Source organism: Melospiza melodia, chromosome 14, assembly GCF_035770615.1.
Source record: "Melospiza melodia melodia isolate bMelMel2 chromosome 14, bMelMel2.pri, whole genome shotgun sequence".
Taxonomy (NCBI): domain Eukaryota; kingdom Metazoa; phylum Chordata; class Aves; order Passeriformes; family Passerellidae; genus Melospiza; species Melospiza melodia.
In genome coordinates, this window is record NC_086207.1 from 5,135,006 (window position 1) to 5,152,340 (window position 17,335).

The following is a 17,335-nucleotide window of genomic DNA, read 5'->3' on the forward strand; positions in this document are numbered from 1 at the left end:
TCCGTCACTGGAGGTGGTGGTGGCACTGATGGATGCGGTGAAGCTCAAGTATAGGATCAGGTGAAACTCGAGATTTGGGAGGGGGAATCCGTGGTGTGTTGGGGACCTGCCAGCTCAGGGAGGGGGCAGTGGAAGGGACCCTCGACCCTGTTCGGGCAGCGGGGCCTGTCCCGACCCGGACCCGCGGCCGATCCCAGCCCGCAGCCGGTGCCGGTGCCGGTCCCAGCCCGCAGCCGGGCGCTGCCGGCGGGCGCGGAGCTGCGGGGGCGCCCTGGACGAACTTGAATCCCATCACCGCGGGACACAGCGAGCGGCTGGAGCAGCCGCGCAGGTCGGGGCGCGCGTGGGAACACTGTATTTTTATACATTAAACAAAAACCCCGATAATAAACCCAAACCGCGCCCTCCGCCTTTCCTTTCCCCGCGGTGGCGGCGCTGCGCGTGCGCGGCGGCGGCGGCGTGGGAATTGCGCGTGCGCGGGGCGGGCGCGGCCTCGCCATGGCGGAGGAGGCGGCGGTGCGGGCCCAGGCGGAGACCGTGCGGAGGCTCAAACAGGACAAGGCCGATGCTGACGAGGTGCGGGAGCTCCGGTATTCCCGCAACAGGGTGCTGGGGGAGCAGCACTATGGCTGGGAGCGGCGGGGAATGAGAATGGGGCGGTGTTGGGACGGGCGAGTGGGGCATGAGGGAGCTGCCGGTGCTGGGCTGGGAGAGGGCGGCGGGGCTGAGGGTGGGGGGAGAACTGGGAGTGCCGGTGTGTGAGGGGGGCTCCCGGTGTGTGAGGGGGACTCCCGCGCCAGGGCTGGCGGCATTGGGAAAAGAGGGGCCGGGAAGGGTGGGAGTGCAGCGCTGGGAAATGGAAGGGCTGAGGGTGCAGAGGAGACTCGTGGTGGGAAGCGGGGATAGCGATGCTGGATTGAAGGGAAGGATGGTTGAGAGGAGGATGCTGGAACGGAGGATGCTGGAACAGCCGATGCTGGTGCGTGTAGCAGGAGCTGGTGGTGGTGGGGATAGGCATGGGGAGATAGCTGTGAGTGGTAATGGAGGTCGTGGGAGTCAGGGAATGGTGGGGGTGTTTGCGTGGCTGAGCTAGGGGTGCGTGTATGAGAAATGGGAAGTGGGAGCAGGGAATGTCCCTCTGGTTGCTGAGAAACTGGGAACAGTGGGTGTATTGTGGCTGTGGAGTGCAGGTGCGCTGGGAGTGCTGGGGTTGAAGGTACTGGGGAAGGCATGGGCTGGGGCTGGTGGGTGGTCTTATCCCCAGCTCCTCTTTCTCCATCCCCAGATTGCAAAGGAAGTGGCAAAGCTGCTCGAGATGAAGGCACAGCTGGGGACAGATGAAGGGAAGCACAAGTTTGTGCTGAAGACCCCAAAGGTAACTCCCCTCTCCTGTGCCCCTCTGTGTGCTTGTCCTCCCCCAGACACACAGCCAGCACCCCCACACATCTGTGAGCCAAGGGCCAGCATGGCCACACCTGTCTTTGTTCACATTTCTGTTTCCACTTTCACTTTTAGCAGCGAGGGGGAGAGGGATGAAGACATTTCCTGACAACATTCAGCCCAGATACTCACACCTTAGAGACTTCTGGGTGCTTCTGTGACATTCCAACCACCGCTGGTGTGATCAGGAAATTCCTTCCTAATTATTGTGGGCCCTCAGTGTGAGAGGGCTCATATCTGTCCTTGGTCTGAGGGGCTCATTTACTGAACAGGTCTGGCCAGCTGCTGGAATTTGTGTCCTCTTGTGGAAGGACCCTTCCTTTACAAGTAGTTTTTCAGCCTCCAGGCCCCTGAAAATATTGTCCATAATGCAATTTCTGCTGAAATACTTTGTAACCTGAATGTTTCACCACTGGCAGCTGATCAGAGACCACCTGCTCCCATGCTGTGCTGTGGAGACAGTTGTGAATCTGTTCACAAACAAGCCAGGCTATGGTGGTGCCACTGACACAGGAAATCATAGACACATGGGGTACTTTGGGTTGGAAGGACCTTAAAGTCCATCTTGTTCCATGCCCTGCCATGGCAGGGACACCTTCCACTATCCCAGGTTGCTCCAAGCCCCTCCAGCCTGGCCTGGGACACTTCCAGGGATGGGGCAGCCACAGCTTCTCTGGGCAACCTCACAGAGAAGAATTTTTTCCCAATATTTAAAAGTCTCAAACCTGTCCCTTGGTCCATTTCCTTTATGATATGTTTTGTTGAACGTAATCGTGGTGTCATGCCTGGAAAGTGAAAGGGTATTTCACTGTTTTAAAGTAGGAAGAAGGGGGTTTTGCAGCTCAGTTATGTTTCCAGCCTATCTCAGGCTTGTCAAAGGCAGCTGAAGGCCATCTGAGTGATCTGTGTGTGGGAGTGCTTCCTGCTGCCTAACAGGTTTTATGAAGTGAAAGTTGGAGGTCTAGCTAATAACAATGATTTTTATGTTACTGAGAGCATGAAGGTGGTGATTGAAATAATTCTGTGATCCTTGACACCAAAGAAATGGAAAGGGTGTATGGCCCTGTGAATATAGACAGACATTTCACAGGTGTTGCATTTTGAAAGGTGATTTTTCTCTCTGTTTGGAAATTGCAGAGCTGATGGTTGTTGCATAGTTTCAGAGTATGTCTGTCCTCTGTTTCCACCTTTGGGGTGGCTCACTGGGCAGGGTTCTGGCTAACAGGTCTGCATCAGAGCTGAGGACAGGTGCTGGTTGCACTGTCAGGCTCAAAAGCACTGAATTCTGACTGCTGGATCTGTTTCATCCCCTTTGTTTCCTGTACTATGAAACTCCTGACTTAGGTTTCACTCTGCAGACCATGGCAGACTGTTTGAGCTGTGTCCTGATGTTTTCCAGCATTTTTAGCGCTGTTTACCAATATCTGGTGTCTGGAGCTGCTCTCTCTGGCTTTGTTAGCAGTATGGCAGCATCCTTCTCATGTCATGCCTCTAGCCCAAAGTGTGCTTTGCTCCTTTTGTTCCCTCCCCCCAGGGCACCCGGGATTTTGGCCCCAAGGAGATGGCCATCCGTGAGAGGGCCTTCAAAGCCATCATCTCCTGCTTCAAGCGCCACGGGGCCGAGGTCATCGACACGCCGGTGTTCGAGCTGAAGGTGGGTGAGGACACCGCAGGCTGGCTGAGCAGCTCAGAGTGCTGACAGCTGAGTTTCCTTCCCTTCCTAGGCATTCTTCCTGTTTCTCCTTGTTTTCTGTGTGCTCTAGGGCTGATCCCTGTCACTGAAGATGCTGTTTGTTTGTGTGTTTTGTTGTAGGAGACACTGACAGGGAAATACGGTGAAGACTCGAAGCTCATCTATGATCTAAAGGATCAGGGAGGAGAGCTGCTGTCCCTGCGCTATGACCTGACAGTATCCTGCCACAGCTGGTGCTGAGGGGCCTTGGCAGCCCTCCTTTTGGGGCAGCACTGTCCTGAGGGGGAGGAGGGACCCCAAACTGACAGGAGAGCATGAGCCGGCAGTGTGGTTCAGTGCTGCAGAACCCTTGCTTGGTTATTTACTCTGCATTGCTTCTGTTTGGTGAAGGAATACTTAGAATCATGGAATATCCTGAGTTGGAAATGACCCCAAGGATCATTAAGTCCAACTCCTGACCCTGCTCAGGACACTGAGAGCATTTTCCAAATGCTCCTTGAGCTCTCTCAGTTCTGGTGCCATGACCACTTCCCTGAGGAACCTGTGCCCATGTCCAACAACCCTCTGGGGGAAGAACCTTTTCCTGGCATCCATCCTGGCCCTCCCCTGACACAGCATCATGCCCCATGTGTGTGGAAGTACAGAAGATCTGTATGAGTGTGGTTTCTCCCAGGCAGGGTTCCCAGAGCAGGCTGTTGCAGTACCATGTGAGACTGAGATCCAGCCCAAGGTGCTGCTGGAATAATCCTGTAGGGACACTTGGAGGCAGCATGTGCAGACCTTAGGGAGCTGGGATAAATCTGTAGTGAGAGTCCTATGTATTGGATAAGTGGGTCCTAGTTATTCCAAATGAGCCACAGCTGCTGCCCAACTAAGGACTTCACAGCTGTGGCTCATTTAGAGCAACTAGGACCCACTTACCCAATACATAGGACTCTCACTACATTTTCCCCTTTTTTGTATTACTAACAGATGTATTCAAATACAATATAGATATTCAAGTACAATATATTCATTTCCTTTACAATACTTGTTTTATCCCAAGACTCAAAGGCCTCATACACCACACAAGTACAACACACACAATCTTCCACAGCTCTTCAGGCTGCAACAACTCTCAGGCTGTCCTATTTTCCACAGCTCTTCAGGCTGCATACCTCCATCACATCAGGGTCACCAATTATTGTATTATATTTCATATTTCTGGAGTCCCATCTTAAAGTTCATACCTTCTAGCTGGTTTTCTACCATGCAGCTCCTCTCTGCTGTGCAGCTCCTTATGGTTTCACAGGGGCTCCTCCTGGGCTCTCGACCCACCCCCTTTTATCCCAGTTATCTTTGCAAGCCACAGCTGCTGCCCAACTAAGGACTTCACAGCTGTGGCTCATTTAGAGCAACTAGGACCCACTTATCCAATACATAGGACTCTCACTACATAAATCCAGCTGTGTCTTATCAGTTCTTTGGTGGGTGGGAGGCAGTGAGGACCCAGCGCTGCCTGTGAATGATAACAGGGGGGTGATCCCTTCTGGTGTCCATCCTTAGCTCTGTCTCAGGTGCCCTTTGCTCGCTACCTGGCCATGAACAAGATCACCAATATCAAGCGCTACCACATTGCCAAGGTCTACAGGAGAGACAACCCGGCCATGACCCGCGGCCGCTACCGCGAGTTCTACCAGTGTGTGAGTGTGGCTGTGGGCAGGGACAGGCTGGGACAGGCTGGGCTGGGCACTGCCTGTGGGCACATGGCACTGTCAAAATAACAGCTGAGTTACCCTTCCCTGTGCCTGTGGAAAGCTCTGAAGTCTCGGGGCCTTTCTGGGTCGCTGCAACCCCGAGATTGTTAAAAGTCTCTTTTCCCATCCCGAGCACTTGAAGAATGAGTCGGAGCTCTTCAGTTCTCGGTCTCAAGGTTGTTTATTGTGTCTTACCTATAAAAAATTTCTTCCTGCCCTGCTGAGGTCCATCCAGCGACAGTTCCAGGCACCCTGCCTGCCCCTGGGGCAGTGTTATGTCTTTATACTAAAAACTACATATACCATGTTTACTTTACATATACCATGTGTACTTTACATATACCATGTTTACTTAGGTATTACTTTCCAATACCTATCACTTATGTTAGACAGTGAGCTTCTACTATAAACCAATCTGTAAGTGCCAACATCACAGCAGAAGATAGAGGCCAAGAAGAAGAAGGAGAAAGGCTGGACATGCCCAGATCCCTCCATCTTGCCTCCTGAACCCCCATAGCAAAAATTCCAAAATCTACTTTTCCACCCTGTGATAACTTCACTATTATTCTACCTAAACTGTTGTGGCTTGCTGATCTTCATATAAGGTTGGTAACTTGCTCCACGGGTCATAATCAAACCCACAGGTGTTTTGGGCTCTGTGCCAGGGTCTCTGAGCCCCCTGGCAGGGATCTTGGCTGTCCAGGACAGCCAGAGGGATGTTCTGGATTCCCACACTGAAGGATTCACCAGTGTGATCCTTCAGTGTGGGAGCCCAGAACTAAAGATCCTTAGTGTGTCCTTATGAGTGTGAAAAACACCTGGAGGGTGGGAGAGTGGGTGTGACAGCTGTGACACAGTGCTGGCATGGTGTGGAACTTTGTCAGAGCCCCCAGGTATCACCTCCTTTGCACTGCATGGGAGGGCAGCTCCTTGCTCCATCCCACGGTGCTTGCTGGATGGGTGGTGGGGAAGAATTTCCTTCTGATCCCAAATCTGGAAAACAGTTCAGCTCTGGGTGTGTTAGCAGGACACACCAACCAGGCAAGGCAGTAACATACCGTACTTCCCTTCCATGTTTAGTCAGTTTTAACTTCAAAGGAAGGGAAAAACCCAGAGGCCAAATAACAGAACAAGTAACAAAACAATTTCCTTTGTTCCTCTCTCAGGGTAGCCCTAAGGAACAGCTTTGCTCTGCTCTACTGACACAATCCCCAGGGACTCATATTGCAAACAATTTATTTTGTTTGAGAATATCCCTATTTCATTATACAACCCCTGGGAATACCTTCCAGCTTTGGCTTGGTGATTCCTGTTTCCAGATGACTTGGGGTCATTGCCTCCTGTCTCATCTACTCCAAGATCTCACTCCTAGGATAGCTAGAAATGGTCTTCTAATATCCAGGCTAAATTTATTTGTATCTGATTGTTTCCTTCCTCTAGTTTAAAGAGTTCAGCTCTTAAAATACTAGCTATCATCCCTTGATATGTATTCTTCCCCTTTCCCAGGTAAACATTTGGAAAATGTTTAGAGAAATCTTCCCCTTCTTAGACCATATAAATCAAGCTCTGTTACCTCTGTTACCTTCTCTCCTTGGATATGTTTTCATTCTTTTCTCAGCCTAGGACCTTTTCCTGCAGCTTTTCTTCAATATAATTCACCAGCCCCTGTTTTGGTTTTTTTTTTTTTCAGTGGCATTTAATCTGTGCCATTTGCAGTGATATCAGCACATTCCTGACTTCCTGTACACTTCCTGTACTTCCTCACCCAACTTTCCCAAGGATTGCATCAGCCCTTATTGCACTCAGCTAATCAGGAATTAACTGTGATCCCATCTCTTCCTCCAATGCCCCAGTTTATTTTGAGAGCTTGGTGAAGCCCTCTTGAAATATATCCACATAATGAAAATTATTCTTGAACCCAAATTTTCACAGAACACTTTGCATTTGGGGATTCCTAAACAGGAATTGAAGATGGGCTCTCTTGTTGCTTCTGTGTTTCATTTCTCTCTGAACATTGATGGTGTTGCAAATTATGGGATCCCAGCCTATTAAAGCTTCTTGATGTTGGGCTTTGGTTGTTCTATGTGTTAGTTCATGTGGTGATCTCTGGTGGTGACCACTCAGGGTTCCTGATTGCTTTTTGTGTCTTAGCAGTTGGTTTTACTTCTCTTGCCTTCCCTAATCATTAACTTGGTTGGCACGTGTGTTACAAAAAGCATCCTAAGAATCAAGGTGAAACATTTGGCATTTAGGTCATAGCAAATGAGAAGTAATTTTCCCTCTACTTTCTGGTTCCTCTTTTTTCTGGTTTCTTTATTCTATTTATTTACTGCTGCTCCTCCTTTTTGTTGTTTTTTGAGGATCTCTGTTTCAGAGTATCACACAACAACTGCAGTGTACAAACTCTTTGAAATGCAGTGGACATGAGAGCACTGCTGCGTGCCATGGTAGAGGTCCTAACCCATGTCCTGTCCCTTCTGGATTGACTCTGTAAGGGATAGTGCTCCCTCACATCCCAGTTCTGTAGGGTTTTGTACACAAGCTGCTGTTCCCAGCAGTTGAAGGTGTTTTTCTGCAGCCATGCTGAGGTGCTGAATTGCTCACTGCCTTTTCCTGTGCCCCCAGGACTTTGACATTGCCGGGCAGTTTGACCCCATGATTCCCGACGCCGAGTGCCTGAAGATCGTGCACGAGATCCTCAGTGACCTGCAGCTGGGGGACTTTGTCATCAAGGTGAGACTGTGTGGGTTCTCTGTGCCATGCTGGGAAGCAGTGGTCATTGTTCTGTGCTTTTACACAGTGGCACCTGCTCCCACTCTAAGGCCTGACCCAGAAGTTTGTCCTTCCTCTCTGCCTGGAAGCTTCCCCTTGTGCTAAAGATTGGACCTCCACTTGGATTTGCTTTGGGCTGGGAATGACAGGAGTTTTCCTGAGGGTGCAGCTGACAGTGTTCTCTGCAGAGCTAACCATGGTCCCTGCAAAATTCCAGCAGCCAGCTACAATGATAGAATGGTCTGGGTTGGAAGGGACCTTAAATATAATCCAGTTCCATTACCCTGCCATGGGCAGGGACACCTTCCACTATCCCAGGTTGTTCTAAGCCCTTTCCAGCCTGGTCCTGAACACTGGCAGGAGTGGGGCAGTCACAGCTTCTCTGGATAACCTGTGTCAGGGCCTCACCACTTCTATAATAAAACATTTATTCCTAATATCTATCTAAGCAGGTGATTGTCACATTCACTGCCTGCAGTAAAACAGGCTCTGGTCCAGGATATCCTGCCCTTATCTGCTCAGTGTGTGTGGTGTTGCCTGCAGACTCCTGCCTTTCCACCAAGTCATTTTTGGAGCTGAAGCATTTTCTAGACCAAGAGTTGTGCCCTACTGTAGGCTGAGCCTGCTATCTGCTTCCAGACACCTCTGTTCCCTTGGGATGGTAGCAGATGGTGCTTGATGTGTAGGTGAGGCAGGATGAGAAGGGTGCACAGGTGCAGTAGAGCAATGGGTAGGAGTGCTGGATGCACAGGAGACAGTGGGATCTGTGAGGGACCTGGAGCTGGGCCATTCCTGGGCACTGCAGGCTGGATGTTGTGTTCCTGTTGCAGCCCCATGGAGCAGGGGCCAGGTACTTCCCCTTGCACCTGTCTGGGGTGAGATGAAGGAACTGGGTTTGGGCAGTGGTGCCTTTGAGGGTGCAGACACTCCTGCAGTGGGGAGCAACAGAATAACCTGCTGTGGTTATTCTTGTCTCCCACAAGGCACTTTATCGTTCATGTTGATGTTAGAGGATTCCAAATTCCTGTGCATTTTCTTTGTTCCTAACTCATTGTAGACATTCTCACTACCCATGAAAGTGTTGAATCCAGCTGAGTCTTTGGCCTTAACTATGTGCTCTTACAGAGCATAATTAAGCTATAGAATTCACTATACTGTCATGAAAAAATAAGTCCTCATTGATGATTTAATATAACCAGATGTCCCTTTTCTTTTAGGCTGACAGTGTAAGGTAATACTCTGAATTCATCTCCTTGGCTGTGGTCCATTCCTGAGCTGTTTTTACATGTCCACACGAGGGGACTCAGAGGCCCTGATGGGTTTTTTTTCTGTTGAGTGGAGGTGTCTGTGGCTCTAGAAGGAAGTGTGATGGCTCTGCCCGGGCTTGGTGGATGTCAGTTGTGCTATTTGCTCTGCTCTGGGAAGCTCAGCTCCCCAAGAATGGGAAACAAAAATTACAAATAGCAAAAAAACCCCTTCACATACGTCTCCTATATTCTCTTCCATGCTTAAAACTACAGGAGAGTGAAGCAGGACAAGGCTGAAGCATCTGCTTGAGTTCATAATTCCTGATGTTCTCCCTTTCCCCAGGTGAACGACCGGCGCATCCTTGATGGGATGTTTGCAGTGTGTGGGGTCCCCGACAGCAAATTCCGAACCATCTGCTCCAGCGTTGACAAGCTGGATAAGGTATGGGCTGGAGCCCCAGGCTGCATCTGCTGCTGCTGGAGTCTCAGTGAATGAGCCATGGTCCATGAGAATTGGCTGCAAAATGCTGATAAGCATCCAGTTGTTCCCACCTTTCCCTGCAGGGGATACATGCAGGGCACAGCATTCACATGGGAAGAGTGGATCCTCTGTTTTGTTATCCACTATCCCATGAGTTCCTGATAAAAAGAAAGGTGGGAGGGGAAAAATGCTGTTCACATAGGAGGTTCAATATCCAAATCTTCACCTGCTCAAGGTGTTGCTGCTTATGAACCAGGCTCATGAAAACCTGCACCAAATTAGGCTAGGGCATGTTAAAAACAGCAGCTTGTGTGTCATCACATGTGGTCATGGTTCTTTGTGGAAGGGTGAACTACCTTTCCCTGTGGAGGACTCATCAGATGATTAAATGAAGGCAGCTGGAGGGGGTCTCACTCACAACCCTGTTAGCAGAGATCCATTGCAGAGGCATGACCAGAGTTTGGAGTTTGGGGCTGTGTAAATGTAGAAAAGCAGTGGGAAAGGAGCACTGGGCTTCTTTCTGATGGGATAATTTCCTTGTGATTTATCTGGATGAGATCAAGATGCTGGTTCTCTGACTCGTGGTTCCATTGGGTTTTTTCCATTACCCAAGCAATAGCTCACTCCTTTGCAGGTGATTTCCATGACCAGCAACACATTTCTGAGTTGTATTTATGACTAAGTACCTAACTAGGGAAATCACAGCAGCAAGATGGGTCTCAGACTTGGTGGTTATACAGTGCTGATATTTGATTCTGGTCAGAAATCAAACTATAGGTATTTTTATAGGTTTGAGGTACAGACAGGCTGTGCAGAGGTACAAGAAATGGAGTTATGCACACATGACTGTGCTTTGAGAGCTGCTACTTCTCTCATCCACCTTCTAACCATGATGGTGGGATTCTGCCATGCAGACGAGAGCCCCTGTCCCTGGTGCAGTGGCTGATGTCCTTCTCTCCCCTCACAGGTGCCATGGGAAGAAGTGAGGAGTGAGATGGTGGGAGAGAAGGGGCTCTCTCCCGAGGCTGCCGATCGCATCGGGGAGTATGTGCAGCTCCACGGTGAGTGAGCACCACAGGGTGCTGCCCTTGGCCCTGTTCACGGCTGGGCATGGAAGGTGTAGGGCACAGCCCTGGCTGGCTGGGGGCACCGTGCCCGGTGCTGGTGCCCTGGCACAGCTGAGGCACGGCTGGTCCCCACAGGTGGGCTGGACCTGATCGAGCAGCTTCTCCAGGACCCACAGCTATCCCAGAACAAGGTGGCCAAGGAAGGGCTGGGGGACATGAAGCTGCTGTTTGAGTACCTGACCCTGTTTGGCATCACGGGGAAGGTGAGGAGCTGTGGGGCAGGAGGGGGAGCTGCCCCGCCGGGCCCCGAGCGGGCGGTGACGGGGCCGCCCTTGTGCCCCGCAGATCTCCTTCGACCTGAGCCTGGCGCGGGGCCTGGACTATTACACGGGGGTGATCTTTGAGGCTGTGCTGCTGCAGCAGGACCACGAGCACCTGGAGGAGCCGCTCAGCGTGGGCAGCGTGGCCGGAGGCGGCCGCTATGACGGGCTGGTGGGCATGTTTGATGCCAAGGGCCGCAAGGTGCCCTGCGTGGGGGTCAGCATCGGCATCGAGCGCATCTTCTCCATCCTGGAGCAGAGACTGGAGGTGGGTGCCTTTGGTGCTGAGCTAAGCATGGTTAATCCCCCACTCCAGCAGATGCTGAAGTTTGTGTTCCTTGCCCCAGCCTTTGGAGAAACCAGCCAGGCCTCTGCTGTGCTCTGCACCAGGAGTCAGAAGCAGGATATAACCTCCAGTTCTCTCTGGCCTGGTGGTGGTATCTGGGGCTCCCACTGAAAACAAGACCCTTCTCCCCACAGCCCCCAGACATGGCTTCTCCAGCTGCAGCTGGTGGGGGCACTTTAATCCTCAGCAGGGGCAGGTACCTTAGTGTTCCCCACTGCATTAGGCATCCACGTGAGCCCACATCCTCCTTGGTAAGGCAGCAGCCTCACACATCCATTTGTCCTGCCTGTGGCACTACAGAGACCAGACAGGTACCACATGTTCCAGGGCAGGAACAGCAGTGCCTCTAGGGGTTTCCCAGATAGATTTTTCCTCATCCCTGTCCTCAAAGTTGTACTGTTCTCCATTCCAATCAATGGGTGTTAAATAGGTCTTTGTAAGCTCCCAAAATGGGCTACATATCCCCTCCCCCAGAAGCCTGGTGTTCGTTCTCTCTTGGCAGCCAGACACAACTGGAATTTCTAAATAGAAACTGAATTCCTCCCCCACCACCTCCAGTCCTGGCCAGGTTTGTTCCTTTGCAGGTGACCTTTTAAAAGCTTCTCCCTTCAGCAAGGCAGCAGGGAAATGCCACATGGAGTATCCAACATCTGCCACAGGGGCTGGTGGAGGATTCAGCCTGCTGCTGTTTAACCCATAGTTTCACCCTCAGCTGAAGAGCAGGCAGCTGCCTGTGTCTACCTTCTCCTGGGTGTGTTGCTTCTGAATTGCTTGGTGCAGATATTTAGGAGGCCCTTGGGTGTGGAGAAACATGAGGGAGGCTGTGTTAAGCATGCACCATGGACAATTCTGCTTTAGGATGGGATCTGTGGGATCTCTCTGACTCTGAGTTAAGGCTGTTGATCCCTCTGAGCCCAGCCCTTTTCACTGCTAGATTGATGGAGCTGAGTGGTTACTCATCCTGCTCATAGAATCTCAGGTGTCTTGGTGTGTCTGTGGCATCTTCTGGGTCTTGTCCCCTCTCCAGGCCTCTGAGGAAAAGATCAGGACAACAGAGACACAGGTGCTGGTGGCTTCTGCCCAAAAGAAGCTCCTTGAAGAGCGACTGAGGCTTATCTCCGAACTGTGGGATGCTGGAATCAAGGTATGACTGGCTGATGGCAAAGCCAAGAGCTGCCTGGTTCACTCTGTCTGGGAATGGAGCAGATCTGGCATTGCTGTGGGAAGGAGTTAACAGGGAGCAGGTGGGGAGCAGACACTGCCTTCCTCAATAGAGCCTTCCTCTTCTCAGTGTCCCAAATCAGGGCTGGGCAGCAGGGCTTGGTTAGCCCTGTAAATGCAAGGCCTTGTTGAAGCTGGTGCCCAGCCTTCCAGTGAAACATCCCAGTCTGATGGTTTGTGCTCTGGCTTTCTCCCAGGCAGAGATGCTGTACAAGAAGAACCCCAAGCTGCTGAATCAGCTGCAGTACTGTGAGGAGACAGGCATCCCTCTCGTTGCCATTGTGGGTGAGCAGGAGCTCAAGGATGGAGTCGTCAAGCTGCGGATCGTGGCAACCAGGGAGGAGGTACGGCCTGTGGCACGGTGGGGTTGGCTGTGTGACCCTGCAGCCCAACCCTGCAGACCCAGTGGTGTTTCCAGCAAATTCTGTAGCACCCCATATTCCAGTTCCTTGCCTCATGCAGCTTCCTGGAGTCCTGAGGTCCCTCCAGACCCAGTGGTGTTTCCAGCAAGTTCTGTAGCACCCCATGTTCCAGTTCCTTGCAGCTTCCTGGAGTCATGAAGTGCTGTTGTGTCCAGCTCTGGGGAGTTTCCTATCATGTGGCCTCCTTGAACTGCTCAGTTTGGGAGCCTGGAGCATGCAGGGGTGATTCAGTGGCACTCTTGGAATGAGTGAGACAGAGCTTGGTTAGCCCTGAAATGCAGGGCTGCTCTGTGCCTGTTACCTCAGGACAGATTCCCAAAACGGGCAGCACTGGAATCAGTGCCTCGGTCACTAGCTAAGATCACTGCATGGATCAGTAACTTAGGAGCCAATAGGAAAGTGTGGGAAGAGCAGCATTCTTACAACCATCATGCAGGAGAGGGTTTACTGGGGTTGCTGGTGTGTGCCTGCCCTTACAGGTTCAGCTCTGTGGCTGCTGCAGCCCATTCAGTCCCTGTAGAGAGACTGGGGACACCTTGGTGTGACCTCCTGAGACACAGGGCCACAACTGGTGACATGTCAACCTGCTGGAGTTGTATTGAAGGAATTTTTCTCCCCTTGTGTAGGTCAATGTTCGAAGGGAGAGCCTGGTGGAGGAGATCAGGATACGAACGAGTCAGTGTTAACCCTTCAGATGCCTCTGCTCCTTTGCTGGATTCCAGCTGACAGATCTTCTGTAAACGCCTTCACCAGGCTGTGCAGCAGTGGGTGGGGTGTCAGGGTGACTTTGAAAGCTGTATTTATTCTTGTCTTAAGCCCTTCCTTCCCTGGTGGGAGCCAAGAGGCTGCACTGACTCCTGTGCCAGGCCCTGGCCCTTGAGAATGTTGCTGGGAAGATGTTTTGGAAGTGGCTGTGGCAGATGCTGGCTGCACGAATGCTGCAGCGACCCATGGAACCCCATGCTGGCAGCAGATCCCGGGGGTTTGGCTGCAGCTTCTTGTTCCCATCACTTTGAATAACCATCCCAGCCCATCTCTGTGCTCTGGCTGCAGGGGGTGACCTTATCCCCAGCAACATGTAATGGCGCTGCTCCCAGAAACATAATAAATCTGTCTGTCCCCTGCTGTGACTCCTGTCTCTGCCTGCTGCTCAGGGCAGGGATTTGTTCACCTGCCTCATTAAGCCCAAGCTGTTCTTTAAAGGTCATTGTGGATGTTTCTGCAACCAGAATGTTTTCTCCTTCCTCTGTGACAGGTGCAGAGCCAAGCCCCCACAGCCAGGTGGGGCTCCCTGAGCGACCTCTCAGTCACGGGTGTGGCTCAGGGTCTGCGCCCCAGCCCCCTTCCCTGCTGAGCCACACATTTTGCCTGATGTCCCCAAAACAGGTCAGTTTTAAAACCTGTGGCTCCCTAAACAACGGTTAGACATGAATAAAGAAACAATGCATCTTTTCTGTGGAAAGGACAAGATGGGAGTGGCAGGGTAAGAAAGGGCTAGGAAAAGGTAGAACAAGGAGGCAGAGGCAAAACAAGGCAAGGGAAGGAAAATTAAGGCAAGGAAAATGTAAGGCTTCCCTTGTCAGACCTTGCCAACCTCTCCCTTGCCCCGTACGCTGTCGAGAGCTCTGTGAAGGGTTCTAAGGTTGCCTCGGTCACGGCGCTGCGGCTCTCACCTGCAGTCGCCTCCGCCCTGCTGCATTGGCACCGACGCTTACCTGTGCACGCTATTTATACCCTCCGGCCGGCACAGCGCTGCCCGGCACAGCCAATCACAGCCACAGGGCGTGTCCAGCTCAGCCAATCACAACCACAGGGTGTGCCTGGCCCAGCCAGTCCCGGCCCGCCTGTTCCCGCCCCGTTCATTTCCCTGAGCTCCGCTCTCCCCTCAGACTCTGCCTCTGCCACTCCGGGAGCCGTCCCCTCCTTCCCCGGGGAGAGCTCTCAGCCGGGGCCCGAACGGGAAGCCCCCGCCGGCCCTTCCCGGGCCCCAGAAGCACCGGCCGCGGGCTGCCGCAGCGGGGCCGGAGCGGCGCCTCGGGCGAACGGGAAGGCGGGGCCTGTCTGAGGGGCGGGACCGCGGCTGAGCGGGCAGAGCTCGGCGGGAAGGCGGGCGGATTGAAAGGGCGGCCGTGATTGGACGAGGCGGAGAAATACGGGCCGGGATTGGCGGGGCCGGGCGCTGCCTCCGTCCGGGTGGGCGGGGCTTGGGGTCTGTGGGGAGGGGCCGAGGGGAGCCGGGGGTGCGAGGGGGCGAGGGCCGGAGGGCGAGGCCGGGAGCCCTTCCCGTGGGTCCGGTACCTCCAGAGGGGGCCGGGGGCCCTTCCCGTGGGTCCGGTACCTCCAGAGGGGGCCGGGAGCCCTTCCCGTGGGTTCCGGTACCTCCAGAGGGGGCCGGGAAGGGTCAGATAAACAAGACATAGAACAGGCTGGGAAGGGAAGGGAAGGGAAGGGAAGGGAAGGGAAGGGAAGGGAAGGGAAGGGCATGGTGGACAAGGCAAGTGAGAGCTTTGTAAGGCAAGGAAGGAAGGATGGGGCAGGTGAGCCATAATCAATGGAAGGACAAGGTACATAAGGCAATTGAGGGAGTGGTTTAAGGGTGAGGTGAGGCAGTGCATGGGAACAGCACAAGCTTGGGGCAGAGGGAATGGAAAGCTGCCCTGATGGAAAAGGCCCTGGCAGTGCTGGCTCACAGTGGCTGAACATGAGGCAGAGTGAGCCCCAGAGGGTCAGGAGGCCACGGGCATCTGACCTGTGCCTGCTGTAGTGTGCCCAGCAGGACCAGGCCAGTGAATTCCTCTCTGCCCTGGGTGAGACCACACCGGCAGTGCTGCATCCGGTTCTGAGCCTGTCACAGCAAGAAAGACTTTGAGGGGCTGTTGTATGTCCAGAGAAAGGAATGGAGCTGGGGAAGGGTCTGCAGTGTCAGTCCTCCGAAGGAGCTGGGGTTCGCTCAGATTGGAGAAAAGAAGACTCGGGGACCTTCCTGCTGTCTTCACCTCCCTGAGAGGAAGGTGGAGATCAGACCCTTCTCCCAGGAAACAAGGCACAGGATAAGAGGAAATGGCCTCAAGCTGCACCAGGGGAGGTTCAGGTTGGACATCAGGAGGAATTTCTTCATGGAAAAGATGGATAAGTGCAGGAACAGGCTGCCCAGGGCAGGGGTGAAATCACCATCTCTGGAACTGTGCACAAAACAGCTGCACCCAGCACTCAGTGCTCCAGTCTGGTTGACAAGGTGGTGATTGGTCACAGGTTGCACTCAATGATTTTTGGAGGTGCTTTTCAACCTTAATACATTATAAAGAGGGCAAAGAAGAGCATTGGAAACCACCTTTGCTGATCTTCTTAATTTAGAATGTTTAATCACATTTTTAGACATTAATTTCTGTTTGCAGTTACACTTTTCTAAAGGTTGTGCATGTCAGCATTGGGTTGTTGAAATAAAAGTTTCCAGCAGGGTTAAAACTGGGAGCACAGATAGTAAATGTGAACTGAACCTTTCTAGTAAATGAAGCATCTACTTCCATCATTAAAATGAAAAGAAACCCAGATTTTTTGTTGTTTGATTGCTCTGATAATAACCAAAGAAAAAAGAACAAACATAGTGCAATACAAAATATGAAACTTCAGTGATTTCAGACATTGCCTCAGTGGGCTGATTCACTGTTCAAATGCTTAAACATGCAGAAATGTAGGTGATAATCTGTGTTTTACCTTTACAATAAGGCCAGTGGAGCTTCCTCATCATAAACTGCTGAATAGAAGTATATTGCATGGTCTTCAACTTAGAAAATTAAAATTAAATAGTGCTCTTATTAAAATGCTAAGTAATAACACCAGGCACAAATTCTTATCTGATTTAAATGAAGACAAAAGATATTTCTGAAGTGGAAGTTTGATGCTGATGCAACATTTCCCCCATAAATTTATACCACTTAAGGTTTATGTGTTTCCTTGTGATGCTTTTTAGCATGTACCCCAAGTCTTTTCTCATCATAACTATGAGGTGCTGGAACTAATTAATAAGAGAGCAGTGCTGCTGCAAGGGAGGTCATTTAGATTTTAGTTTAAAGCAGTCAAAACATGCTGAGAACCTCTTGATATAGTTTCACATCTCTAGAAGGAATCCTGTGAATTAGCAAAGGAAAGCAGCCAGTGGACACCGCTGATCCAGTGCTTAAAGAGCTGCAGAGCTCTGACTGATTTCTGCACTAACCCAAAGCTGTCTGGGGCCTGAGGTGGAAGCATCAGAACTGTCTCCAAGAAACTAGATTAAGCCAGGATTAGCATTTACTTCACTAACACTCAACATTTTAGCTGCTGATTTTGAGTTCCTTTGAGAAGTTCCTCACATGAATTGTTTGTGTGTGTGCGCCTCAAACGGGCCGGGATGGATTTCCTCATCCTCAGTCCCCACCCCCAGGCTCCCTGAGATGGGTTAGGAGTGGGTGACAGCAAATTTAAATGTGTTATCTGAGTGTGTGTGAAGCAGCTTGAGAAGTCAAAACTATGGATATTCTGCACTCTGTATCATAGGAGAGGTGTGAAATGAGCAGAGGATATTAACAGCATTTCTTTAAAAAACTTAGA

At 51.6% G+C, this 17,335-nt stretch overlaps 1 protein-coding gene across 1 annotated transcript; it reads left to right on the forward strand.

Moving 5' to 3' along the window:
- The first annotated feature begins 475 nt into the window (after nt 1-475).
- Nucleotides 476-13,875, forward strand: LOC134424634 (histidine--tRNA ligase, cytoplasmic). Its single transcript, XM_063168521.1, has 13 exons — nt 476-576; nt 1,286-1,375; nt 2,975-3,094; nt 3,254-3,349; nt 4,690-4,815; nt 7,495-7,602; nt 9,232-9,330; nt 10,337-10,430; nt 10,572-10,699; nt 10,782-11,024; nt 12,130-12,246; nt 12,521-12,667; nt 13,372-13,875. The coding sequence occupies exons 1-13, from the start codon at nt 499-501 to the stop codon at nt 13,429-13,431; spliced, it is 1,506 nt and encodes a 501-aa protein (XP_063024591.1). The 5' UTR covers nt 476-498; the 3' UTR covers nt 13,432-13,875.
- Nucleotides 13,876-17,335: the final 3,460 nt, after the last annotated feature.

Bases quoted from the DNA above. Each gene is read 5' to 3' on its own strand.
- LOC134424634 (XM_063168521.1), top strand. From the start codon at position 499: ATGGCGGAGGAGGCGGCGGTGCGGGCCCAGGCGGAGACCGTGCGGAGG. The intron at 10,700-10,781 runs GTGAGGAGCTGT...TGTGCCCCGCAG, and splicing joins TGTTTGGCATCACGGGGAAG to ATCTCCTTCGACCTGAGCCT. The intron at 12,247-12,520 runs GTATGACTGGCT...GCTTTCTCCCAG, and splicing joins TGTGGGATGCTGGAATCAAG to GCAGAGATGCTGTACAAGAA.